This window comes from Zosterops lateralis (assembly GCF_965231275.1).
Source record: "Zosterops lateralis genome assembly, chromosome: 18".
Taxonomy (NCBI): Eukaryota; Metazoa; Chordata; class Aves; order Passeriformes; family Zosteropidae; genus Zosterops; species Zosterops lateralis.
This window is the reverse complement of record NC_139778.1, coordinates 11,410,965-11,437,723: the sequence shown is the minus strand read 5'-3', so window position 1 is coordinate 11,437,723 and position 26,759 is coordinate 11,410,965. Positions and strand designations below refer to the sequence as shown.

Below are 26,759 nucleotides of genomic sequence, written 5' to 3'. Positions count from 1 at the left end.
AACGTGGAGAGGTGAGGGATGGCACAGAGGGGGCCTGGGGCTGACACTGAGTGCCTGTCCCAGAGGGGTGCAGGTCCCAGCATCTTCCTCCTGCTCTGGGAGATGGCTGGGGACACCCCAGAGCTTCTGGGGACATCCCAAAGCTGCTCAGTCCTGGTGCACATGGTAACTTTACCTGAACCCACGTCAGGGGTAGCAGGGCTGTGTCTCCACGGTGGGTGACCCCTCCCCAGCTGTGGGGCCTGGCGTGGGGGGCTGTGGCCACTGCTCCCACTGGGGTCAGGAGGATTCCTGGGGGCAGTGGGCAGGTCAGACAGAGGGGCTGCAGGGAGGACAGGGGGTGCCTGGTGGCTCCCCAGGCAGCCAGAGGGACCCCCAGAGCTGCCCACACCCCCTGGGAATTAACTCCTGCTGGGAGACGACAGAGGGGAGCTCCTGGAGAAGGGGTGAGGATGCTCCCCATGCCAAGGTAGTCCTTGTACCCTGCCCTGGCCAAGTGACGATGGCAGCAGGAGGGTGCTGGGGACACCCCAGGTAGGTGAAAACCAAGGTCAGCCGGTCTGGGCTCTGGACTCTGACAAGCTCATCCAGGTGTCCTTAGTCTCCCACAGTCTTCCTCTTGCATATGAACTTCTCCAGAGGCAGCACAAGGGCTCTGCAGGGAGCTCTGTCCTTGGCCAGGAGGTGAGGCCATAACCTCCTGCTCGGGGCCTGGGTGATCCCACAGTGCTCCCATCTGTGGCAAGTCCAGCCTTGGAGGAGGCTGGAGCAGCTCCATCAGCCCTGGCCCCCAGTGGCACCCCCAGCTTTAGGCTGAAGGAGGGTGACATAGGAGAATATTCCCCTGCACAGCTGCGCTTGGCTCATCTCTGACCCACCAGGCTTAGCTGGGAGAGGAGCTGAGGAGCGGGGGCAGCTCATGGAGAAGGGGCAGCTCAAGGAGAGGAGACAGCTGGGCTGGGGGCTCCCCAAGGCAGAGCTTTTCCAGTTTAACCCCTTCCCAAGCGCTGCTGGTCCTGGGGTGTCGCCAGTCGCCGCTCGCTGTGCCGGTGCCCCGTCCTCCCCAGGCCTCCACCCCCCGTTAACGCTTCCTTCCTCTTCCTCTTCTGCACAGGAACCCCTTTGCCAACGTCCAGCTGAAGCCAACGGTGACCAACGACCGCTCGGCTCCGCTCATCAGCTGATCCGGGAGCGCTGGAGCCCGCGTGGCACTCGCCACCTCATCCTCATCCTCCTCATCCTCCTCGCCGCTGCATGTCCGGCTTCCCAGGACTCCGTTTTTAGGCGGAATTTAATTAATCCTGCTGCTTTTGAAAGCCAAAGGCTCAAGCTAGTGCCCTAGTTCTCTCTTCTCTAGACTCCCTCGGTGGCAGAGGGGTCACGGCGCTGCCATGTCACCTGTCCTGTGCCTGTGCTAACGGTGGCACTTCCCGGAGTCAGAGCAGCACGTCCCAGAGCTGGGGTGGCTCCCAGGCCCAGCAGCAGCTTGCTGTGGGTGGGGAAATGGGCTCAGCTGGAGAACAACTCTCTGTGAGCTCACAGTGCTCCAGCAGGGCAGCAATGGCAGAGAGGACACGTCCCCCTGCTCTCCCTGCCCAGATAGGAGACCCCCAGGCCAGGCAGGACACCAGGACACCCCCTGCAAGCCAAGGGAGGGTGGGAGGTGTGGGCAGCTCCCAGACTCCCACCAGACCCCCCGGGTGCCCCCCCCCGTGCTCCAGGCTGGGACAGGGCAGTGTGTGCCAGCACTGCAGCCCCCGCTGGGACGGGGTCAGCTCCTGTCCCAGAGCTCCTGCTGCGCCAGGGCTCGGGACATTGTAGGGAATTACGGTACTGCTGTAAAATATAAGCTAGGAAAAAACCACTTGAGGAGGCGAGGGCAGTGTGTGAGTGAGCCTCGGGGTGCCCCTGCTCTCCCTGCAGACAGGAGCTCCCATCCGGACCTCTTGCTTGGCTGTTTGCTCTTCCTCTGTTCCTAGGGCTGCATGAGAGAGAGAGAGAGAGATAGAGATAAATATGTATAAATATATATATATACACACACTTGCTAAGCTTATTGCTGGGGGTGCCCACGAGCGAGGTGGCTCCCGCAGCCCTTCCCGCAGCTCCTGAGTGCCCAGGGTCACATCCTTGCTCCAAAAACAGGGAGAAGAGGCTTTCCAGGCAGGAACTGTGTCTCCCATGGGTGAGGGGTTGAACCCAGAGTTTTCGCTTTTTTCCGTTGTATTTCTCCTTTTTGCACTTTCTGATCGCTGGTGCAGCACGTCCTGGTCCCCACAGCCCGGGCAGTGGGTGCTTGGCTGGACACTTGACCAGGCACAGAGTGTCCCCCAGCCCAGGGGGGCTCAGTCCCAGTTGGATGCAGTGGCTCATCTCTCCTGTGTCCAGCTCCACTGCAGGAAAACAGCTTCTCCTGTGACCGCCCGGGCTCCAGCTCTGCACGAGGCTTCCCTGCTCCATGATGAGCCTCCTCTTCCTCTCCAGGGCTGGAGCAGATGGGTGGGGGCCAGACAGGACAGGGGCGAGGGAAAGGGCTCTGCTGAGGGGTGGGGCAGTGGGTGGGAGAGGGGCTGGTGGTCACAGCCCGGGGTGGGGACAGGCCTGGGGTCCCCTCGGCCACTGCGGTGTCCTCTTCCACCCCCGTGCCAGGGGCTGTCCCCCAAGGACAGGACCCCCAAGCTGCCACCCTGGCTCCAGCCAGCCCCCGGGGGCCTCGCTGCACCTCCTGGCTCGGTGGCACCTGTAAGACGTAACCTGAAATAATTTTTTATGAGAAAACGTAATTTATGAGCAACTCAACCTCCCTCAGCCCTCCCTCCTGCAGTGCTTTCCCTGGCCAGAGGCTCCTGCCTGGCCCTGGAGTGTGGCCTTCCCAAGCTGGCTCCATCCTGGGTGCTGGGCAATGATCGGGGCAGGAAACGGCTTAAGATATTTTAAAAACTTTATTATTGGCCCGATGAGATTTGACACACATGCTGGGAGCTGTATGGAAATCAGCACTGATAAAAAATACAGCAATTATGACCCGTATTGAGAAAATAGACCGTGTAAGAAGAGCCTTTCTATTAAAAAAGTTACCCAAGCCACAGCTCTGTCCTCATCCGCCCTCCGGAGCCGGGACCTGCGGCGCCATAGACCAAACCTGGGGAGTGGGGTGGGGGCTTGGCCAGCACCCCTGGGTGCCAGGGGGAGTGGGGGCTGAGCAAACCCTCCCCGTGGTGTTGGGGGGCTGCAGGGAAGGGGGGATCAGGGGGTAAGAGGGTGGGTGCTGTGGGAAGAGAATCCCGAGAGCATCCCAGTCCTGCATGGGCAGCACCCCTGGGTGCTGCACCCCCGGTCAGTGCAGGGAGTGGCCCCCTGTTGGAAAGGATAAGGAAAAAGCTTGGGAGAATTGGGGTGGGGGTTACAGGCCAGGTGGGGGCTTAAATAAAACACTTGGATAAGCACTAATTGCTTAGTAAGGGGGGGAGGAACCAGCAGTGGGGGTGTGGGGTGGCATGGCCACCCTGGGGATCAAAGTGGGGTCCCCCATGCCCTGGCTGTCACCTGGACTGGGGAACAGCCCCTGGCCCCCACAACAGCCTCCTGAGCACCGAGGGCGCTCCAGCTGGGATACAGCTGCAGGCTGGGCTGGCCGGGGGAGAAGGTGGGGGAAAGGAAGGTGAGGATGAGGACACCTCCATGGCAGTGCCAGGCTGGTGTGGGGATGGGGACACCTCCATGGCAGTGCCAGGCTGGGGTGAGGATGGGGACACCTCCACGGCAGTGTCAGCCTGGGGTGGGGATGGGGATGGGGACACCTCCATGGCAGTGCCAGGCTGGGGTGGGGATGGGGACACCTCCATGGCAGTGCCAGGCCGGCGTGGGGACAGGCTCACCCCCACTGAGCTGTGTCCAGCCCAGGATGGGACCATCCTGTGGCACGGAGCAGAGCCCCTGGCACCAGCCCCATCCCACCTGGGTGCTGTCAGTGCACAGTGTCCCTCATCCCCCTCCACAGCAGCCAGGACAGGGGCGGGGGCTCAGCGGGGACATTTCTCACCTCAGGGTTTGGTCTATAGACCCCAAAAGGAACCAGCCCTGAATTCAAGGTTTCGCTCAGCTCCGCTTACTTCTATTTCCTTCCGGAAGCTGGAATTGCACAATTATCCTAAGCCTCGAATGAATTTAAAAAGAAACAAAACAAAGAAACAAACAAACAAAAAAAAAACCCAAACCAAAACGGAACAAAGAACCACGAGCGCGCCCCCCTCCCCCCCCCTCCCCAATTACGTCTCTTTGGCAGCAATAACTTAAAATCGCATCAATGTGGGTTCAGTCAACAGCAAGTTTTGGTTTTGGGGTGGGTCTGGGGTTGGGCTTTTTTAATAATTTTGTTTAAATACAAAAATAGTCAGGCTGGCGGGTCCTGGTGGGGGATATTCCCCCCAAAACCGACCCTCCACATGTTGCTCCCCACTGCAATGGGCAAGGATCCCAACAGTCCTCAGGGTCCCCAGCTGGGACTGATCCCTGCAAACCAAGGGAGGGGAGCTCCAAAGCCATGGGGACCGCTCTGGGTAGCTGGTGGCACTCCTGGCACAGGGAGGGACATCCAGAGTGGCAGCAGCCAGTGGCCCCTTGGTCAGGAATGTCGTGTGGCGCAGCTGTGGGGCCGCTGTGGGACAGCTGTGGGACAGCCAAGCTGCCACAAGGTGCAAGACTGAGCACAGGGCACAGGGAGGGGACAGCCCGGGGGAGAAGGGGTGTGGGGACAAACCGCCTCGGTCTGGGGGAGCACATGTGGGCAAGAAAGCCAAGGGGGAACTTCACTGGGGAGAACACTCCGCAAATGTTAGCAAGGTCAGGGCGCTACCCTTGAAACGCTATAATTTATATATATATATGTATATATATATATATAAGTGTCTATTTTACACGCAGCTCGCGGCCACCCGCACGCGCGCACGGCCGTCACCGTCACCCACCGCCTGGCCCCGCGGGGGCCGCACCGGCCCCGCTCCCACTCGAAGCAGCAAACGAGTTCCTTCCGATAAAATCTGCCTAAAAAAATTGCCGGGAGGGGTCTGGGGGTCCCCACGGGCGGCCCCCCACGCCAGCCCCGCCATCCTGCGCCGCCCCGGTGCCGGGGCAATGCCGGCTGTGTCCCGGCGGGTCACTCCCGGTCACCGTCTTCGCTGCTGCCTGCAATGAGTGGAGAGAGCCATGAGAGTGTCCCAAACCCCCACCCGGCCCATGGGGCCCACATGGGATGCTCACAGGGTGTCCCAGTGCAGGTGGAAACTGGGACATGGCAGTTCCAGGCAGTTCTGGGCACCCAATGGAGCAACATCGCAATGGGGACTCACCTCCTATGGAGTCCATGTCCGAGTCGGAGACGTGGGTGATGGAGAACCGGGACACCGGGGCAGGGGACACCGTGAACCGGGAGAACTGGATGGGCAGCACCTGTTTCTGCGCCGGCACCAGGGCGGGCACGGCCGCGGGGGGCTCCGCCGGCGTCCCCGGCAGCGAGGCCACCAGGGACGGCTTCACTGGCATCAGGGGGAAGTCGTCGTCCCACTCGAAGCCGCCGCCTGGGATACAAAGTGAGTGGGCTGAGCCCACTGGGAGGGTTCCACCATAACCTCTGACCCCATCACCCCATAACTAGCCCCTCATCATCCTAATAACTGCTATCCCCATGACCCTATAACGGCCTCCCCATCATCCCACACCCACTGCCCTCCCACCACCCCACAACCACCAGCCCCATGAGTCTCTTACTCTCTTCCGAGGCGTTACCATCCGAAGAGTCATCGGAGGCCCCGAGCCTGTCGGTGGGGCTGGGGGGGCTGCCACTGGCAGGGGGCTGCCCCGAAGGCGAGGGGGGCTGCCCCGAAGGCAGGGTGGGCTCTGGGAAGCTCTGCTCAGCCAGCTCCCGCGTGGGGCTTTCCTGGGATGGGAAAAGAGCGGGAAGGAACCTCATTGGAGGCTCGGCTGGAGATGGTTCCCACCACCAAAACACCATGGAGCCAGGCCCAGCACCCAGCTCTGTCCTCCAGGGCACCCACCTGGTCGAAGAGGTAGATGGTCACATCATCGTAGAAGGAGACGGCCTTTTTCTTGCGCTCCAGGTCCTCGCAGAAGGACTCTGACAGCAGGCTGGGCATCTTGAGGAGGCTGCGCAGGTTCCGGCCGCTCTGGCTCTCGGCCACCACGATGGGCACGGCCGCCGGCTCCTCCTCGCTCTCCTCGCTCTGCTCCTGGATGTTGTAGCAGCGCAGCTCCTCGTCCGACTCGTCGCTGTCTTCCGTGTCCTCCTCCTCCTCCTCTGGCTCCTCGCGGCGCTCGGGGGCAGCCGGGGTTGGGGACAGGCCCGGGGGTGACTCTCCCCCCGGGAGCGGCGTGCTGGGACCCCCCGGAGCATCGCCCACCCCAGTCCCCTCCAGGGGCAGCCCCAGCTCCCCCAGCCCCAGCGCGGGGGTCACAGTCTGTTTGTCCCCCGCTGTGGCTCCCCCAAGTCCAGGGACGCCCTCGGGCAGGCGGGTCCCTCCAAGAGCTGATGGTTCCCCAGGGCCCAGCGGCACCGGGGTCAGCAGGAAAGTCTTGGGGGTCACAGAGCCGGGGGGACAGGTGTCTGTGTCGGGGCGCGGGGGGCTGCCCGGCCCCAGCCCCAGCCCCGTGCCAGCGGGGCTCTGCTCGGTGCCAGGGGCCTGTTCCGCTGAGCTCCCGGCCTCTGTGCCCACCCAGTCCCCTTCCAAAGCCACCACCGCTGGCGCGGGCACCGCCACCGCAATGCCAGGGGGGCTGCCGGGTGCCCCCGGCGGGTGCAGCGGGTCCTCTCCTCGCCCTGAGTCCTGCACGGGGGAGCGGGGACCCTCCTCCGCCTCGGGGCTGCGGGACCCATCGCTGTCCCCCTCGTCCTTGTGGCCGCGCTCGGCCTCGGCGTCGCAGTCGGAGAAATAGGCAGAGTCGCGGTAGGGGCTCTTCTCGGCCAGGCCGGGCAGTTCAGCCCCCGGGGCAGCCCCGGGCAGCCGCGTTTCGGGGGCCGCAGCCTCGCCCTCGCCCCCCGGCAGCCCCGGGGGCGCCTTCCCCAGCTGGGAGAACCCCTCGGGCTCCCGGGGCTCGTGGGGCTCCTTGAGGACGAACTCGGGGGACTCGTTGTTCTCGGTGTCGTAGCCGCTGTCCAGCGCCCGGCCGTGGCCGGCGGGGGCGAAGGCGCCGGGGCTGAGCCCCTCGCAGGAGCTGCCGGTGGAGGGGATGTCCAGCGACTCCAGCGAGTCCGGAGTCCCCACCTGCTTCTGCAGGGCCCGGAGCGCCGGGGCCGCCTCCGCCCGCTCCGCCAGCTCCCCGGACAGGTCTGTGAACGCTCCCGAGCTCAGCCCGGCCGTGTCCTCGTCGCTGCCCTCGTCCGCCGCGCCGGGGAAGCTGCTGCTGGGGAAGCTCTTGTCGGGCGTCCTGTCGGGGTCGCTGGCGGCACGGGCGGCGCTCTGGGGCCCGGCCCCGGGCTGGGGCGGCTCTGCGGGCTGGGCTCGCTCCTCTCCGCGCCCGGGGCTCGGGGCGGCCGCGCCAGCCGCGGGGGGAGCGGCCTCTCCCGGCCCCGGGGCGGTGCTGGGGGGCACCGGGGCAGGGCCGTCCCCCCCGGCTGAGCCCTCGGCATCGCGCGGGGCCCCGGGCGCGGGTGGCGGGGCGGCGGAGGGGCCGCGGGGCGCGGCGGGGCTCTGGGCCAGCTCGGCGGGGCCGCGGGGCGAGGGCGGTGATGAGTCACGGCCGTGCCGGGCCTGCCGCCGCGGGGAGGAGGAGCCCGAGGAGCCGCCCGGCTGATCCTGCCGCGGGCGGAGGAACTCGCGGCCCGGCGGGGACCCCCCGGGCTGGGGCTGCCCCCGGGGCACGCTGCCCAGCGGTTTGGCCATCAGCCCGCGGAAGGTGATCATGCGGCGGTAGCACCAGCTGTCCCCGGGGCCCGCCGCCTCGATGTTGTTGTTGGAGGAGCTGTTGGAGGCCCAGGGGCGGCGCTGGGGGGGCGAGGGGCTGCCCGCGCCCGGGGGGGGGCTGTCCTGGCCCAGCTCCAGCGCCACGCACTCCGGAGGGGCCGCGCTCGGCCCCGCCGTGCCCCCGAACCCCGCCGGGCTGTAGGAGCAGTTCCCCGACGGCGAGACGCCCAGAGGGTCGGCAAAAACAGCCGGCTGGAAGGCGGGGACGGGCCAGTCCTGGCTGCCCGCCTCGGGGGGCTCCTCCTCCAGCAGATACCCCTCTGCCCCCTGCCTGGGGGGCGCCTCGTAGCCCCTCGCCTCCTGCCCGGGGCACGGGTAGGGATAATACTCAGCGCATTCCCACGAACCCTCAGCCGCGGGAGCGTGTCCCAGCAGCGGCTCCATGCTCAGCGACACGGCGGGGCTGCCGTCAGAGTCGTAGGTGCCTCCCTGGGCTCTCCAGCAGGGCCTGGGGGCTCCGCTCTCCCCCGCCGGGCTGTAGCTGCACATGGCATAGTCCAGCTCCGCGCCGCCCTCGCCGGGGCCCTCGATGCGGATGTAATACTCGCTGCCCAGAGAGGGGCTGTGCGCCCCCAGGATGGGCACCACGCCCGGCGCCGGCACCCCGGGGCACCCCGAGGCCTTGCACTCGTAGCAGGACGGGGACACCCCCAGGCTGAGCCCCGCCGTGGTGGCCGGGTAATAGAGGTCGTGGTAGCGAGCGGCGCTGCTGGGGCTCAGAGAGCCCAGCGGGGCTTGGAAATGCTCTGTCTTGGTGTGTTCCCACTTGTACTCGAAGTTGAGGCCGTGGCTGGTCTCCATGACGGTGAGGATGTCGTCCCCGTCGGAGGGGAAGCCGTCGGCAGAGAATTGCTCCAGGAGAGGGAAGGACGAGAGCTCGGGGCCGTGGTGGCCGCCGCTGCCGCTGCCGTTGGGTTTCATGGAATTCCAGCGCTTCTCGAAGTCCTCCTCGGCCTCGGTGGCGCCTTTGGCGCACAGGTAGGACAGCAGCAGGTGCACCTCCTCGGCCGTGGGGCGCTGCTCGGGCTGCAGCCAGCAGAACTGCATCACCTCGTACCTGCAATGTGGGGAGTGGGCAGCGTCAGCCCGGCCCCCACCCCTGTCCCAGGGCCAGGGCAGAGGGGGCGGCTCGGGCTCCTCACCAGCGCTCCGACAGCGACAGCTTCAGCTGGGGCTTGGGCAGCTTCAGCTGCTGCTCCTTGATGGCGTAGGCCAGCACTTGGCGGTCGGAGTAGTGGTCGTAGGGCTGGCTGCCCAGCTCAAACAGCTCCCAGATGGTGACGCCCAGCGACCTGCGGGCACGGCACCGTGCTGGGGGTGCAGGGAGACCCTCCTTCCACCCCAATCTACAGCCCCAAAACCGCCCCGTGAGGCTGTGCACCCCCAGAGCCGCTCACCAGACGTTGCTGGCCTTGGTCTGGTCCACCACGAGCAGGTTGCCGTGCACCTCATCGATGAGCTCGGGCGCGATCCAGCGCAGCGGCACCCACAGCTGGTCGGCCGTCACGAAGTAGTCGTCCTGCCAAGTGTGCAGGGTCAGTACGAGAAAAGAACGTCAATCCAGGGCGTCAGGGACCGGCCAAACCATGGCTCTGCCATCCCCCAGCCTCCCCAGCCTCCATCTCTGCCCCCCTTGTTCCCCCAGCCCATCCTACTCTGCTCCTGTGCCTTGTTGCCTCCCCTCCTTCCCCCTCTGTTCTCCCACCTGAGCCCCTCCAGACCCCCAGTTTGGCAATCCCAGCCTTGCAGGAGCTCTGGGCAAACTGGAGCAGGCCAGAGAGACAAATGAGCCACCCCAGGCTGTGCTGGCAGCCGCCTGCAGGGGCCTGTGCCTGGCACAGGGGCACGTCTGGACCAGCCCAGGCAGTGCCACCCCGCTGGGTAGTGCTGGGGCTCTCAGGGCGGGGAGAAGCCTCTTTCATGCTTAGGGGCCCACACCAGCTGGCACTGAGGGTGGTCTGGACCCCCCCTGCACCCCAGGAAATGCAGGGGTGCCCTGACACTGCTGGGGAGGGGTGGGGGGGGGTGTATGAGAGTGAGGGGAAGCTCAGTGGGGTCGGTACACCCGGTGGGTGCACAGGGGGGTACCATGGGATCCCAGCCAGCCCCCTCCTCCCTCCAACCAGCCTTACTTTGTACTTGCAGTGCGACAGCCCGTAGTCCCCGATCTTCACGGTGAGGTCGGCGGTGAGGAGGCAGTTCCGCAGGGCCAGGTCGCTGCCAAGCAAAGCCGGAGCTGTCACCGGCACCGAGAGCTCGGGCAGCACCCACCGGGAAGGCGGCTGGGGCTGTTCCCCGCCCGGCTCCGGGCGTGCCCATGGCGCGGCTCTCAGTGCACAGCAGGAATGTGTGCACGGCTGTCCGTCCGTCCATCCGTCACACGCCGAGCCAAGCAGAAAACCCGGGTGTTCCCGGGCAGTGTGAGCCTGGCATGGGGCCGGGCTCCTGGGCGGCTGCTGGGGCACTGGGCGGGGCACAGACAACAGTCCCTCTCCAGCCCCATGTCCCCCTCCCACAGCTCCAGCCACCCCCGTGGGGACCCACCTCGGGTGGAGACGCTCCGGTGGCCCCCGATGGCAGTGCAGCCCCCTCCTCAACAAAATCACTGATGCTGGAGTCTCCGTCTGCAACTCACTCAGCACCAGGATATTGTTGGGCAGGAGGAGCAGTGGTGGGGCAGGAGCACTGGCACTTTGGGAACCCCCCTGCTCCCCCCGCAGAACACCAGGCCAGCCTACCTGTGGATGTAGTTGTTCCTGTGCAGGTGCAGAACCCCACAGGCCACCTCACACGCCATCCTCTGCAGGGTCAGCAGGTCAGGGGTCATGGCCTCGGCCCCCCGGCAGCTCCTCAGGTACCCCTTCAGGTCACCCTGTGGGCAGTGCCACTGTCACCCTCCGTGCCCAGCACCCCTGGGACGCAGTGGGGAGAGGGCACAGGGACTCACCAGCGGGCAGAACTCCATCACCAGCAGGTACGGGGTGACCTCAGCGCACTGGGCCAGGCATTGCAGCAGGTTGGTGTGCTGGAGGGCTCTGTGTGGGGCACAGCAACGGGGGGGTTTGTGCACCACGGCCCTGCCTGTGCTGGGACTGGCCTGGGGGGGTTGGTGGCAGCCCTCTGGGAGCCATTGCCCTTCCAGTGCCAGGGGGATGGCACCAGGCCCCAGGAACCATCGTCCTGCCTGCGCCGGGGCAGCCACAGGGAGCGGGTACCAGCACGTCCCAGCGCCCAGGATGTGTCACAAAGGGACATTTGTTCAGCTGTGCTGGGGCAGGAGCAGCCCCGTGGCCCCCCTGCCTGGCCCAGCTCTGCCCATGACCTCACTGCTGCCCCATGCCATGGCCAGTGGCTCCTCACAGCCCTGGTCCTGCTACAGTGTAGGGACAGAACTGTGCTGCCCCAGAGCAAGGGACACAGCGTGGACCTGCCCCCATGCCTCAGCATCCCCACTCCCAGCAGTGTGCAGTGACCCCAGAGGTACCTGTAGGGCTGCGCTTCTTCCAGGAACTGCATCTGGTCCTGCACACTGGCACTCGCCTTCAGCTCCTTCACCACCACCTGGGTGCTGCTGATGCCCGAGTTCACCTCCCCCAGGAACACCTGGGGTGAGGAACAGGCTCATCCCTCCATCCACACAACCCCCAACCCCCCCTGGCACATCCAGAGCCCCGTGTCCCACCAGGGTGGGGTGTCTGGGGGTTCCTGGGCTCACCTTGCCAAACCAGCCATGCCCAATCTCCTTCAGGTACAGCAGGCTCTGCCGCCCCAGGTCCGCCGACTTGAGGAGCTGCACTGTAACAGAGCCCATCCAGCTGCCTGCATGTCCCCCTGTCCCCCTGCCCACACATCCCTGTCCCCCTACCCACACACCCCTGTCCCCCTGCCCATACACCCCCTGTCCCCCTGCCCATACACCCCCTGTCCCCCTGCCCACACATCCCCTGTCCCCCTGCCTGTGCCCCCCACCCAAGCCCTGCTGTCCTCACCGTGCCCCCCGGTGCCAGGCCCTCTGCCACCCCACGATGCTCCGGAGCATCCATCCCCAGGAATGCTGCATCCCAAGCATCCTCTTCTCTGGGCATCCTCCCACGAGCCAGGGGAGGTGGGCTATCAGTGTCCCCAACCGGGATGGCAGCAGAGCTGGCTCCCTGCCCCTTCTCCTCCGCAGGGTGTGCAGAGCCCAGCCCGGCACAGCGCTGGCATTTAGCCCCTTCCCGCCCCCCAGGCACAGCCCGGCCCCTCGGGAGCCCGTGCCAAGGGCAGGCAGCAATGGGGCCATTGTTGGTCCTCTCTGCCCCCCCCACTGTGGCCATTCTTTGGGCAGGGAGTGACACGGGGTGGGAGGGGGCACAGCCGGGCACCCCCCACATTCCTTTCCCACTCATGGGCTTGTTCACATGGGATCAGGACTCAGGGGTGTCACCGTTCAGGGTGACCATGTCCTGTCCCACCCCAGTGCTGCTCCCCTGGGCTGGGACACGCAGTGCTGGAGACAGGGACAAGAGACCCTCGCACAGGGGGACCCTGCAGTGCTCCCCAGGGACCTCAGCTGCCTGTCTGCTGGAGCTGTCCCTCCACAGCAGGGAGGGATCCCCAGCATCCCCACATCACCCTGTGCCCAGCGATGAGGGACCCCCAAGCACACCCTGCAGAGGTTCCTGCCCCCAGCCTGGCTTACCTGAGCGCCCCGGCTGCTTGGCCATGGGCAGGGACACCTTGGTGAGGGGCAGGACATAGACCTCGGGGCCATGCTGGGGGGCAGGCGAGCCCTGGGCCGACAGCTCTGTCACGTAGTCGTCGCCCTCGGCATTCTCAAACTCCTGGTTCAGGGTGCAGGAGGGTGACACACCGAGCAGAGACAACTCACCCCATGGGCTCCCCATTGCTGGCAGTGCCCTGCACACCCCTCTGCCCCGACAGGCTCATGGGGGGCCCAAAAATCCCACCCTCCCTCCCTCCCCACCACCCATCCCATTACCTGGCTGTGCCACCCCGGCAGCCCCCGGCTCCCAAAAGCTGCCCGGGCGAGCAGGTAGGCCACGGTGAACATCTCTCCGTGCCAGGCTGTGCCTCATGGCTCTGCCGACACCCCCGGCACCGCGCCGTGTGCCATGTGCCATGTGCCATGAGCCGGACACCGGCCCGGCCGCACGGCCCTAAATAAATACCCGGTGCGGGGGCACCAGGGGGTCACTGTCCCCCCTCTCCCGGCACAGTGAGGTGCTCTGGTGGTGTGGGACGTTACACAGCACCCGGCGTGTCCCCCCTCCAGCCTGACCCCCTCCCGCTGCGGGCGCCTCAAGCCTCCACAAAAATCTCAGCAATTAGAGAAAAAGCGTTTTCTCGGCACATTCTGTGCCTGTGAGGTCAGGGTGCCTCCCACCCTCGGGGGCGTGCGGGTGGGACACGGCCCTTAACCGTGGAGTGGCCTGGCCCCGCACGGAGCCGGGAGCACAGAGGGGTCAGGATATGACCCCGAGGATCCTGAATCCCACAGATCCTCTCTCTGTGGAGTTGGGATCCAGGATAACAACCCCCAGCGTGCTGAACCCCTCCTGAACCACTGCTATCCTGAGCCAGGACACATCCAGCCCTGGCTCTGGGGCAGAGAATTCTGCACCAGGAACCTCCAGACACCTCCATCCCACGCTGGATCCCTGGGATGAAGAACACCCCACCCCGGCCCCTCAGCTCACCTTGAAGCCAATGTCCCCCTTCTTGCAGCACAGACAGGCCAACATGAGGAAGATGAAGGTGAAGAGCCCCGAGAAGGAAACGGCCACCACGGCCAGCGAGGAGGACCAGGAGAGCTCACTAAGGGGGGTGCCGTCTGTGGGGACACGAGCTGGTCAGGGCTGGGGGCACCGGGGAGGAGTCTTGGTGGGGCTCATGGGGGCTTGGGCACGGAGCAGTCAGTGGGAGGAGGGTCCCAGTGTGTCCCCAGAGCCCAGGCAGGACTGGCATGGGGGGTGCATTGTCCCCATGGATGCAGGAGGGCAATGACATCCCGTGCAGAGGGGCTGTACCAGCTCAAGCGTCCCAGGCACCCCCACCCAGCTGAGCCCCAGCTCTTGGGTTTGCCCCACAGTGGGTTTGTACACAGCATGGTGGCATCCCAAGCCTGGTGGGACACCACACCTGTGGGAGCAGGAAGGACAGGAATTTGATCCCATGAGCCCCACACTGCACCCCAGGCCACTGGGCATGGGGAAGGGACATAGATGCACTGGCTGGGCACCACATCCTCTGGGCACCAGCACACCCCAAATCCCAGCACACCACCCACCCCACTCCAGCTGTGCACTGTCCCGTGGGCTGGCAGGGCACACGGTGGCCACGGTGGCAGCAGAGGTGGCCGTGTGACAGCTGCCCATCCCCGGCAGGCCCCGCTGCCAGCTGCAGCTGCCACATTACTATTCTGCCCGGAGCCTGCCCAAACAACCGGCGCCGTTGTGGTGGGAGCAGCCGGATGGTCGTGGCACTGCCAGCGGAGCCCGTCACCAGAGACCCCCACAGCCCCACAGGTGCCCTGTGCTCAGCCATGAGCCTGGCACAGACCCCCAGTGGTCCCTCCTTGGCTCACCGAGCCCCTCGGGGATGCTCATAGCACACACATGGCTCCAGCACATGGAGCATCCCTGTCCCTGTGCCCTGACCACACTGCCCTGCCCTGGAGCTCCACCACGGGCTCCCCTGTGTCCTTGAGACCAGCACCTGAAGGGCACAGGGGGCTGGGGGATGTTCTGCTGCCCTGGTGGGCACCAGCAGCACCCTCTGCTCCCAGACACTGCCCAGCACCACGCAGGGTGGGCACAGGGCACCCCGGCTCCCAGGGAGTGCCCCCACGGGCCCCAGGGAGCAGGGAAGGAGCTCCAGAGCCATCTTCTGAAGCTTGGGATGCAAAGCCCAACCTGGGAGGAGCAGGGGGCGGCGTGCCCCCCCCTTCCAGCTGGTTTCCATGGTGAACACACTTTGTACCGCCAACGTCACCATTTTCCCTGGATAGTGGGACAGCAAAAGAGAAAATGACTCACTGAAAAGAGCCTTTGAACGGCAACGGGGAGCAGAGCACGGGGACGGGAGCCCGTCCGAGGGGACCGTCAGCTGAGCTGCCCCTCAGCTGGGGAACTGGAGAACAACAGGCCAGTGAGATCCAGCTGGCCCTGCCTCAGTTTCCCCACCTGCACAACCAGAGACCTGCCAGCCGTGACCAGCCCAGCCTGGGCAGGGACACCACCACTGCCGTGACCTATGGCACCTTCCCTCCCTGTACCAACAGTGATGGGAAGTGTGGCATCATCTCAGATGCCAGATTATCCCCAAACCAGGTCAGATGCACCTGCAGCAGCAGCTGCTGCTGGAGCACCGGAGTGCAGGGAGCACCAGGACAAGGAGGCACTAGAACACAAGGGATGTCAGGACACAAGGGACACAAGGGACACTGGGGCACAGGGCTGCACTCACCCTGAAGTACCCCAGGACTTCAAGAGAAACCAGCACAAACTGCCCTCCATTCCCAGGCTCTGCCTCCCACTCTCCCAGCAGGAGTGAGGTCCCCTGGCACTGAAGCCACCAAAGCCCTCCCCTGGCCTTCCTCGCCACAGGGGTCAGGCTGAGAACAGCCAGCTCGGTGCATCCCCCAAAAATGCAACACCCAGCGAACCTGGCCTACCGAGCCAGGGATCACCCACCCTCACCCTCCAGGGGCTGGTGGCACCAGACAGGCCACAGCTCCAGGGACACCTGCCCTAGCCTCACACCCAGCCCTGGGAAACAGGAGCAGGAGGGACATGGAGGAAGAGGAGGGATGTGGGGTGTAATGGGGTGCAGTGGGGTGCAATGGAATGCAGTGGGATGTAATAGGATGCAGTGGGATGCAATGGGGTGCAATGGGATGCAGTGGGATGTAATGGGATGCAATGGGATGCAATGGGGTGCAATAGGCTGCAATGGAGTGCAGTGGGATGTAATGGGATGCAGCAGGGTGCAGTGGGATGCAATGGGATGCAATGGAGTGCAGTGGGATGCAATGGGGTGCAATAGGATGCAATGGAGTGCAGTGGGATGCAATGGGATGCAATGGGGTGCAATAGGCTGCAATGGAGTGCAGTGGGATGTAATGGGATTGTAATGGGATGCAATGGGGTGCAGTGGGGTGCAGTGGGGTGCAGCAGTCGCCCTCCCACCCCACTGAAGGCACCGCGCACCCACAGAGGGCACAGCCCCGCCCGCTCTGCCCCCCCCCCCGCCTGTTGCATCGCCCACCCCGCGCAGGTCGCGGCCCCACCGGCGGCTCCAGCGGGGCCGGGCGCGGCCGGGGTGTCCCGGTGCCGGTGCCGGTGCCGCTCCGTGCCCGCCGCCTGTGCTGACTCACGGCCCCGGGGTGGCCGCGGGCGGCGGTCCGGCCATGGCCCCGGTGCGGCCGGCGGGGCGATGCTGCGGCCGCCCGGCGATTCCGGCGGGGCCAGAGCGGCTGACGTGTGCGGAAGGGCCGAGCCGGGGCTCCCGCAGAGCCGCTCGGGCACACAGGCGCTGCCCCAGGCTCCGGGACACGGCACAGCCCGGGCACCCTCGCTGCAGGACAGCCCGTGCCTCAGTTTCCCCACTGGCCTAGGAGAGTCAGCCAGGAGGGGGTGGATGCTTTGGCGCCTGAGGGGAATGGTCCATACATCCCCTCTCGCTGCCCACCGCGGATTCCAGCCTGGAGACGTGCCAGATCCTGCTGGGAAAGGTTGGATTTGGGCAGGGAGAAGGGCAGGATATGGGCAGGAAATGGGGCAGGAAATGGGGCAGGAAATGGGACAGGGTTTGGACAGAAGCAGGGCAGGATTTGGACAGGATTGGGGCAGGGAGCAGGGCAGGATTGGGGCAGGATTTGCACAGGGAGCTGGGCAGGATTTGGACAGGGAGCAGGGCAGGATTGGGGCACAATTGGGGCAGGATTGGGGCAGGGAGCAAGGCAGGATTTGGGCAGGATTGGGGCAGGAAATGGGGCAGGATTTGGAGAGGGAGCGGGGCAGGATTTGGAGAGGGGCAGGGCAGGATTGGGGCAGGATTGGGGCAGGATTGGGATGGGATTGGGGCAGGATTGGGGCAGGATTTGGAGAGGGAGCGGGGCAGGATTTGGAGAGGGAGCAGGGCAGGATTGGGGCAGGATTGGGATGGGATTGGGGCAGGATCAGGATGGGATTTGTGCAGCATCAAACCCTCATGTCCCTCAGCCCCTCCAGGCCCGGGCTGCTCACTCCCCTCCACTCCCCCGGTGCAGGCACAGCCCCGGCCTCACACTAATCCCCGTGTCCATGGGCAGCTTCCAGGGAAGCAATTTCACAGCCCGCAGGAGCTCTGCTCTGCTCTGCTCACCCCCACACCCCCCCGGCGGCACAAAACCCCCGCTGCCCTTTGAGCTGGGAGCACAAGGCTGGGCCTGGGGACTCTGCAGCTCGGGGGGGAAACTGAGGCAGCAGCAGGGGCTGGGATGGACCCCCTGAGCCAGGGAACAGCCATGGGGCAGGATTGGGGTTGGTGGTACCCACAGCATCCTCCCCTGGGAGGCCTCAGGGTCCTGCATCCCTGGCAGTGGTACCCAGAGCCTCCTCCTCCTCCTGTAGGATCCAGGGATCCCTTCTCCAAAAACAGGAACAGCATCCCCATCCCCATCCTTCATCCCCATCCTTCATCCCCATCCTTCATCCCCATCCTTCATCCCCATCCTTCATCCCCATCCTTCATCCCCATTACTGGAGCCCTTTCCCACCAGGAAGAGCCAGAGGCATTCGGGCAGCCTCTCTGGTGATTAATAGATCTGTTAATTGTGAATTCCAGGCACGCCTGGCTAATCCCTTCCCCTTCTCTATCTTTTTAAGGCGGCGTATTTCACCAAAAAAAGGATTGATTCTGCCCTTTTTAATTCTGGTTTTTACCGTCTCGGGCTGGAGCGGCGGCAAACAATAAGTAGGTGGAAAATAACAGAAAATCATCCATCATTTTGTGAAGAAATGAAATAAAAATAAGGAGTGTGCAAGGGACAGGCCGGGCTCGGGCTTTGCTGTGCACACACCACGCGTGTCAGCCTGATTAGGGACAAAAAAATCAAGTTTCTCCATCAAAGCCCGCCCAGATGCAGGGCCAAGAGCCAACAATTCCCTCTGTTTCCACGGCAAATAATAGTAATATTATTATGCTAATATAATTACTATAATGTAATTCTAATAATGGTCTATATTATAATAATATATAGTAATATTATGTTGTTATTATATATAGTATATTAGAGTTGTGTGTGGAGTTATTTATAGAATTATACATAGAATTATATGTATTTTTATATATAATGTATATATAAATATATGTATATTTTATATATAATGTATATATAAATATATGTATTTTTAAATATAATTATATAGTCTTGCTGGATTATGGAATTATTAGGATTTTAATAGCATATTGTAATAAATACTAAAAAAAATACTGTAAAAGGCATGGAAAACAAAGTCAAATTGATTATTTAAACTGAACTCTCATGCTTGGTGTTCTAAGTGAGTGCCACCCCCAGGACAGTGTCACCCTTGGGGACAGTGCCACCACCCCAAGGGACGGTGCCACTACCCTGGGGACAGTGCCACCCTTGGGGACAATGCCACCCCCTGGGGACAGCGCCACCACCCTGGGGACAGTGCCACCACCCTTGGGGACAATGCCACCACCCTGGGGGCAGTACCATCACCCCTGGGGACAATGCCACCCCAGGGGACAGTGCCACCACCCTTGGGGACAATGCCACCCCAGGGGACAGTGCCACCCTGGGGACAGTGCCACCACCCTTGGGGACAGTGCCACCCCTGGGGACAGTGCAGCCCCAGGACAGTGGCACCCCAGGGGACAGTGCCACCACCCTTGGGGACAATGCCACCCCAGGGGACAGTGCCACCCTGGGGACAGTGCCACCACCCTTGGGGACAGTGCCACCCTGAGGGCACAGTGCCACCCTGGGGACAATGCCACCCCAGGGGACAGTGGCACCCCTGGGGAAAATGCCACCACCCTGGGGACAGTGTCACCACCTCAGGGGACAGTGCCACCACCCTGGGGACAGTGCCACCACCCCTGGGGACAGTGCCACCCCAGGGGACAGTGCTACACCCGGGGACAGTGCCACCACCCTTGGGGACAGTGCCACCCTGGGGACAATGCCACCCCAGGGGACAGTGCCACCCCAAGGGACAGTGGCACCCCGAGGCAGTGTGGGGCCCATGGCAGTGGCCACGCCGGGGCTCTGGCAGAGCCGAGCAGCGTTTACGTAACAGCGGGGCAGCCTATTTATATCCAAAATGCTCAGCGCCGTTATGAAACCAGGAGCTCCGGCTGCCGAGCAGGACGGGGCCGAGGGGACAGCGGGCAGGGGGTGTCCCATGGCACAGGGAGGAACTTGGGGTCATAATCTGGCTCTGCCCCCCCAGCACAGCCCATATAGTGCTGCCCCAGCCCCTGGCGCTGCAGGGAGCAGGGCTGGGCATCAGGGATGCTCAGGGAATTGAGCTGGGGAATGCCTGGTACTTCTATACCTCATGTCCACCCTCAGGTCAGTGCGTGGTGCCCAAATCACCTGCAGAGCAGGGCGGCTGGAAAATCCCTCCTTTGCCACAGGGCTGGCAGCAGGGCTGGCTGAGCGTGGGCACAGCGGCTGCACACAACCACAGGGGTGTTTTGGGAAGGTCTCCAGGGGTGGCCTGGCAGTGGGACACCCTGGCAGTGGGACACCCTGGCACAGCTGGGACAGGAGCCTGGGAGCTGGTGGATGCCCTGCCCAGCCAGGCGGGCAGTGCTGTTCCACTTAGTGCCTTTGCCCACACTGGAATTTTCCTTCGCTCCAGTAATTAAAACAAACGGCGTTCACCCCGCTGCTGGCACCGGGCTGCAGGGAGGGAGGACGTGGCTGGCACAGGGGAAGGGCTGGGAACCAGGATCCCCCCCAGTTGGGCTGTGGGACAGTGGCTCTGCAGGAAATCCCAGGCCTGTTCCCGTTCCTCCAGTGCTCAGCCGTCCCAAACCCATGATCCTCACACCCTCACTGTCCCTTGGCTGGTTCTGAGCTCCACCACGAGCCTGGTGCCACCTCTGGAGCACCCCAGGGTGCTCCGTGTCCCCCCAGTATCCCTGGTCATGGGGCAGCTCTTGGGGCTTGGCCAAGGGCAGCGATGGCAGTGGCAGCCCTGAGACAGCTGCACCACGCTCTGATGGTGCTTCCCGGGCTGCCAGGGGGGGATTAATGCCCACAGGAGATTTATTTTCCTGCCACTGGGCACGCTGAGTCAGCACAGAGCAGCTCCTCCTCTGTGGGCCAGCCCTGTCACCCTCCAGCCCCACAACACAGCCCCGTGGGGTCCCTCTGGCTCAGCCCACCCTTGGGAGAAAATTCCCACTGCAGAGGTGAGGGGCCACTTGCTGGGGCGGGAGAGCATCTGGAGTGGCTGCAGTGCGAGGTCAGGACCATTATCCCTGCATCCCACCCTCCCTGAATCCCACCTTCCCTGATCTCACCATCCCTGGATCCCACCATCCCTGGATCCCACCATCCCTGATCTCACCATCCCTGCATCCCACTATCCCTGGATCCCACCATCCCTGGATCCCACCGTGCCCCCCTCCCACCACCCCAGGCCGTGGCCCCCAGCACCTCTTCACTTGCCGGGTCGCTGCAGCACAGGGTGGGAACAGGCTCAGCCATGGCACCAGAGCAGCCCAACTGCCCCTTTGACCCAAATCCTGGGATTTTCCAGCCCAGCAGTGGGATGGCGAGGAGGTGACGTCACAGCAAGGCAAAACCCGGGATGCTGCCTGGCTACGGGCACCAAACGCTAAACACAGACCCCTGTTTTAACCCACACCTGGCACCGGGCTGGCAGTGCCATTGCTGCCCCACATCCCCTGCTGTCACCAGGGTGCCACAGCTCACGGCGAGGGGAGCACCAGAACCCTGGGAGGGCAGAGCCCCAGGCTGCCCCGGCACAGGGTGTCCCAGGCAGGGCCGGGCAGGGAGCCCGTGACTCACAGCCGGCCCCTTTCAACCCCGGCATATTAATTGCTCCTAATTGGCTTTGACAGGGATCGGTGTCAACGTTCCAGAACACACCCGTGTGCGTGGGGCAGGAGGAAGGAGAGGAGAACGGGGGAGCAAAGTGGCACCCGCAGGGAATGGGATCCTGGCTCTGTCGCCTCACTGAGCCAGGTGGGGCCTGGCTGCCTTGTTGCGCTGTGCCAATGTCATTCCCTGTGCCAGGACAGGGGGATTTGACACATGCCACCCCACGCTGCCTGCCCCTGGCATCCCTGTGGGCACTGGGAGTCACCTCCTGCCTGTGCTGTGTGCCCAGCTCCTGCTGCCCTCCAGCCCGGAGTGCCACCCCCAGCGGGAAACATGTGGCAAGACAGGACACCGGGCACAGTGCTGCCACCACTGTCACCTCCCGCTGCCCTGCCCCAAATCCCCTCTGTGTGTCCAGTCCCAACAGCACCTTTCCCCCTGTACAGGGCGTGCCTGGCCCTGATTTGGGTTGCCAGGGTCTTTCTGCCTTTGCCACCACAGTCCTTTCCCATCCTTGTGCCAGGAGCAGCCAGAGGCACTGGACGTGGGACACCAGCACTGTCACTGTGTTGTCACTGCGTGGCCTGGGGCAGTGGGTGGCAGCAGGTGCCAGGTGGACCCAAAAACACGGGGCTGGGGGGACCCTCTGCCCTCCTTTTCCCTGATTCTCCAGGGTGGGGAGTGGGGTGGAAGCCCAGGGGATGTGGGGTGGTCACTGGGGTCGTGCAGGAGCATCTCCAGGCCTGGCCCAGGAATGGCTGAAGTGAGATGGGAACCACGAGGCTGCAGGGCTGGGACCCTCCCCCAGAGCCCCCAGAGCCCCCAGCACCTGGGAGGGAATGACTCCCCAGCCAGCTGTGTCGGGATGTTGGGACAAGCCAAAACCAGCAGGTGAGGCCAGAAAACACGGGCAGCTGCACTGGCACCTCCACCCCAGGTGACACCACTGTCACTGCTCCACACCACCAGGGCCACCTATGGCCCAGCTGCAACAGCAGTTGCTTCCAATAGAGCATTTCCAGGGAATGCAGGGCTGGAAAGAGATGCTCCCCTCAGCAGGAGATGCTCCCCTCAGCAGGAGATGCTCCCCTCAGCAGCCCCTGGGCCCTCCTGTCCTGTCCCATGTGGTGCCATCCTGCCCTACAAACTGCTTTCCCCAATTAATTCCTCCCTGGCACAAGCCAGCCCCGGGGAGCCAGGCTGGCACAGGAGCTGCTGCCACATGGAGCAGATCCACAAAGCCGTGCAAAGGCAGGATCTGGTGTTTTTCCCCCCTCGAATTGCTCTCTGGTGAGTGGCAGCGCCGAGCCTGGGCCTGGCAGCACAACGACAGGGATGGAAACAGGGCTGGAGGCTTTTCAAACCAAAACCTGCCTCGAGAAGCCTCAGGCTGGCAGGATTCGCCTGGAGAAGGGGCCACACCAAAAAAAAAAAAAAAAAAAAAAAAACCAAAAAAAAACCAAAGCAAAAATCTCCTCAAGGGCTGAGCCGGGCTCCATCCCGGCAGTGCCGCATTTTGGATGTAAATAACGAGATTTTCGAAGCCAATAACGAGCGGTGGGGGACGAATTCCCCGCTCGGTGAGTCCTGGTGAGGCTCATCTCCAAATCCCCGCACGGATTCGCATCGGGAGAGCGGGAGCGGCGGGGGAAGGAGGGATGGGGAGGGATGCGGGATCCAGGCACCGACAACCGGAGCAAACAGCACCACCACGGGCACCTTTTCTCCGCCTTCGCGGTGCCGGAGGAGGCGCCGGGAGCCTCCGGGCTGAGACGCGTTATCCCGGGCTGGTAAACAAAGGGCCGGGAGCGAGCGCTCCCCGGGCCCGCCGGACGCTCCCCCGAGAGCTCCCGGTGCACCGGGAGGGGACACGGGGCGCTGCGGGGACCGGGGGCGGCGGTGAAGGGGCGGCTGCGGCGGCCGCAGCCCCAAAAAACGCACCGCAGTCGCTGCTCGGCGGCTGCAGCATCTTCCTGCAGCTGCGCCGCGGCCGGAACACGGCGCTTACATAACGGCCGAGCCCCAAAACGCCGTGCCCTGGGATCCCCCCGAGCCCCACCGGGGACCCCCAGCCCCACCGGGGACCCCCAGCCCCACCAGGGACCCCCAATCCAGCCCCCGGCGTGTCTCAGCCCCGGCTCCGTCTTCCCCCTTCTCCCCATCCCCATCCTTCCTCCCTGTTGTTATTATTCCCTTTTCAATCGCGGAGATGCCTTCAGAGGCAGCCCCGGGATTCCTCCGCGCTCCAGCCCGGGGAACAGAACGCCGCCCGGGCTGCGGCAGCGGTGCCACCACACCGGGATGTCCCACGGCCACACCGGGATGTCCCATGGCCACACCGGGGTGTCCCACGGTCACACTGGGGATGTCCCATGGCCACACCGGGGTGTCCCACGGTCACACTGGGGATGTCCCATCGCCACCCCGGCGTGTCCCAGCACCGCACAGGGCTGTCACATCGCCACCCCGGCTCGGCTGGGGCTGTCAGAGCCCGCGCGGTGAATTCCCGGCGCTGGGGGCTCGGGGATGCTCGGCTGGCGGGGATGATGCTCTGTCGGGGGGGATGGTGCCCTGCTGGAGGGGATGGTGCTCGGCTGGCGGGGATGGATGATGCTCGGTCCCGGCGCACCGGGAGATCAGCGCACGGCGGAACCACCGGGGGAAGGCGGCGGGTCCCCGATCCCCGGCGCTGCGGCACTTACCGGGGTCGAAGTGGGAGCTGAAGGCGAGGCTGGGGCTGAGGAAGGCGGCCGCCATGGCAGCGGCGGCGGCGGGGAAGCGGCCCATGGCTGGGCGGCGGCGGCGGGAGCCCCAGGGCCGCCGGCTGCCGCTGGCCCCGCGCTGGGCACGGCGGCGGCGGCGGCGGCGGCGGCGGCGGCTCCTCCTCCATGGCGGCCCCGCGGCCCCGCGCCCCGTGCCCCGGGGAGGGGCCGCGCCGCCGCCGAGCAGCGGGACCGGCCGGGCGGGCGGGGGCGGCAGGTGGAGGAGCCGGGACCGCACCGGGATCTGTGTCCTCCCCCCCTCCAGCCCCGGGATGCGCCGCCGCCGCCCCCGCGCGGTCCCGCCGGGATGGATTGGGGGGTCCAGGGGGGTCCTGGATGGGATGGGACCCCCGAGGGGAAGCCGCCCCCCAGAGAGGGGATGGGACCCCCAGGAAGGGGCTGGGATCCCTCAAATAGGGAACTGCTCCGGTGTTGACCCATACCAGGCACTGCCGGCTTCCCGCGGCCAGGAATGGGGTCAGGAATGGGAAACAGGGATGGGATGGGCACCTGTGCCCCCTGCCAGCCCCTCAACCCCCAACCAGCCCCTCTCACACACACACACACCCTGCACCCATCTCTGCCCCAGCACAGCCTCACCCTGCAGCCCCCAGTCCCATCCCAGGGGGAGCAGAGCCCCCCCAGTCCCATCCCAGGGGGAGCAGAGCCCCCCAGTCCCATCTCAGGGGGAGCAGAACCCCCCAGTCCCACCCCAGGGGGAGCAGAGCCCCCCAGTCCCATCCCAGGGGGAGCAGAGCCCCCCCAGCAGCCCCAGGCCCGTGGTGTGGGGTCCCCCTTGTGCTGCCCCATGCGGGGTCACAGCTCGGCCTCGTCTGCTCGACACCCCAGCCCCAGCACATGGGAATGTGCCCTCCAAACATGGGATGCTCCAAAACCCAACAGTCCCAATTCCTTGGCAGGGAACATCCCGCAGCTTCACCTTCACACCCCCAGCAGCTCCCAGCCTGACCCTGACAAAGCTGTGGGTGCTGCTGGTCACTGAGCCCACTGAGAACCAGGCTGGACTTTCCTTCAGGGTCATGGTGGCCATCCTGACCCATCCTGTCCCATCCCATCCCTTGTCCCAGCCCTGGCTGGGCCCAGCTCTGAGCACGGGGCTCTCACATCCCCACCACCGTCACTTTGAATATTTTAAAAGCCAAAATTTTTTTTGCGTATACACGATTAATTTTTTACAAGCCTTTCAAGCCTTGCACACAGAACAGCACCACGCTTGCACATGTCACGTTGCCACAAATAGATACAGGCCTGGAAAAATTACCGGCTGCTGGGAGAATAAACACGTTGGAGCCAGTTTCTCCCTTGCCTCCGCATTTCTCTGCTCTGGAGCAGCTCTGCCCCATGGGACCCTCCTCAGCCCCTCTGAAAGGGGTACCAGGCGACTGTTGATGCCTCATCACTCATTTTGGAGACCCCCAGATGGGGTGAAGCTTATGGGCCTCCTACCCCCAGGTCCCTGGTCCTTTCTGGGTGTGCAAATGGTTGTGACCCAAATGTGGGACACCCTGAGCTTCTCCATGAGCCTTCCTGGGCCTCGGAGCAGCCAAAGGTGGCCCTGGCCCGGCACAGTGCCCGTGCCAGCAGCATTTGGAGTCTCCCAGAGCGCCGTTGGTGCCCTCTGGACCAGCCACAGCCCCATGGGAGCGGGTGGCCTTGTGCCATGGGGTGGTTTGTAGGGCCAGCCCCACTCTCTGTGCTGTGTCATGGCAAGGTGGGAGGGGGCACCCACCGGGCCCAGCCACCCCCTGCACACCCAGCTGGCCCCAGTGTGGGTGGGACAGGGATGAGCTGAGCCTTTCCCGGTGCTGGGAAGGGACGGGGGGCTTTGGTGAGTGGGAGGGGATCAAATCACACAATTCAGTGTTGTGCCCTGTGCCCCTTCCCTCCTGTGTCTGGGAGAGGGTGCGACGGGGAGGAAAATGAGGATGAGGATGAGAACTAGGATTGAGGGGATGAGACTGAGGATGAGATGGGAAAGAAGACAGGACAGGGATGGACTGGGGATGACACTGGCACAGGGGTGGGTTATGGAGTGTGTGCCTGCCCAGCCCTGCTGTGCCACCCCGCCCTCCTTGGGAAAACCAGGAATCCCCAGCCCAGCTGGGACACCAAGCCCCAGCAACCTCCGTGCCCAGGTGACACATCCAGGCCCCATTTGACACATCCAGGAGGAGGGTTGAGCTCTATCATGGTCACCCAAACCCATCTCCTGCCCTTGTCCTGTTTCCCTCCAGATTTCCAACGAGGCTGTAGAAGGGAAAATCCCGAAGGGAAAATCCCGGGAGCCCCCCAGGTGCAGCCCTGAGGTCGGGGCTGTGGCAGGGCTGGTCCAGCCCCGGCAGAGGCACAGGGTGGCACCTGTCCCCTGCTGTCCCCTGCTGTCCCCTCCCTGTGCCGCCGCCGCCGCCCCAATTAGCGGGGGAGATTACAGATCCTCCCCGAGGGGAGATTACCCTGCTCGGATCCTGCCACTCGCTCGGGCTGATTTGTCTGGGGCTGCAGTTAATCCCCTGCCGGGCAGACACCAGATTGAGCCGCGATTCCCGCTCGGCGGCTGCCAAAAGCCCCCTGTGCTCCTCCTGACCTCCTTCCCTTCCCTGCCCTGCCCTGCCCGGGGCGGCCAACGGGCCCCGCTCATCCGCCTAATCCCGGGACAGCCGGGGGGGGAGAGAGAGAGAAGGGATCCCTAATTGGGGATGTTTGGAGCCTGGCTGAGCGCCGGGGACAGCGACAAGGGACACGCTGGTGGCACCCCCAGGATGCGGGCGGGGGGCACGGGCAGCCAGGCGGTGAAAATCCGCATCCCCGTTATGCAACGGCGCTGATTTATTCATGCCTGAACCGGGCACTGGCCTAGAAATTAGCCCGGGCGGTGGCGGGAGGGGCCGGGGAGATGCCGGATGTCTCTGG

At 64.4% G+C, this 26,759-nt stretch overlaps 2 protein-coding genes across 4 annotated transcripts in view; one reads left to right on the top strand and one right to left on the bottom strand.

Moving 5' to 3' along the window:
• The window catches only part of BAIAP2 (BAR/IMD domain containing adaptor protein 2), a 40,222-nt gene extending 36,495 nt beyond the window's left edge, over window positions 1–3,727 (top strand). For 2 of the 3 annotated variants that reach the window (XM_083874458.1, XM_083874460.1), the window contains one exon: window positions 1,115–3,725. In XM_083874458.1, coding sequence (XP_083730584.1) covers window positions 1,115–1,184 — 70 coding nt within the window. In that variant the 3' untranslated portion in view covers window positions 1,185–3,725. Of the gene's footprint in view, window positions 1–1,114 lie in introns of all 3 variants that reach the window. The other variant, XM_083874461.1, reaches the window with a different exon arrangement.
• Window positions 3,728–5,111: 1,384 nt separating this feature from the next.
• On the bottom strand, window positions 5,112–23,853 carry AATK (apoptosis associated tyrosine kinase; the record flags this gene model as incomplete). The annotated part of the gene is made up of 14 exons (XM_083874795.1): window positions 5,112–5,184; window positions 5,349–5,576; window positions 5,767–5,935; window positions 6,054–9,033; window positions 9,119–9,268; window positions 9,374–9,495; window positions 10,109–10,193; window positions 10,715–10,848; window positions 10,924–11,011; window positions 11,461–11,579; window positions 11,692–11,771; window positions 12,658–12,799; window positions 13,676–13,809; window positions 23,769–23,853. 14 exons carry the CDS (start codon window positions 23,851–23,853, stop codon window positions 5,156–5,158), a joined length of 4,545 nt encoding a protein of 1,514 aa, XP_083730921.1. The 3' UTR covers window positions 5,112–5,155.
• Window positions 23,854–26,759: the final 2,906 nt, after the last annotated feature.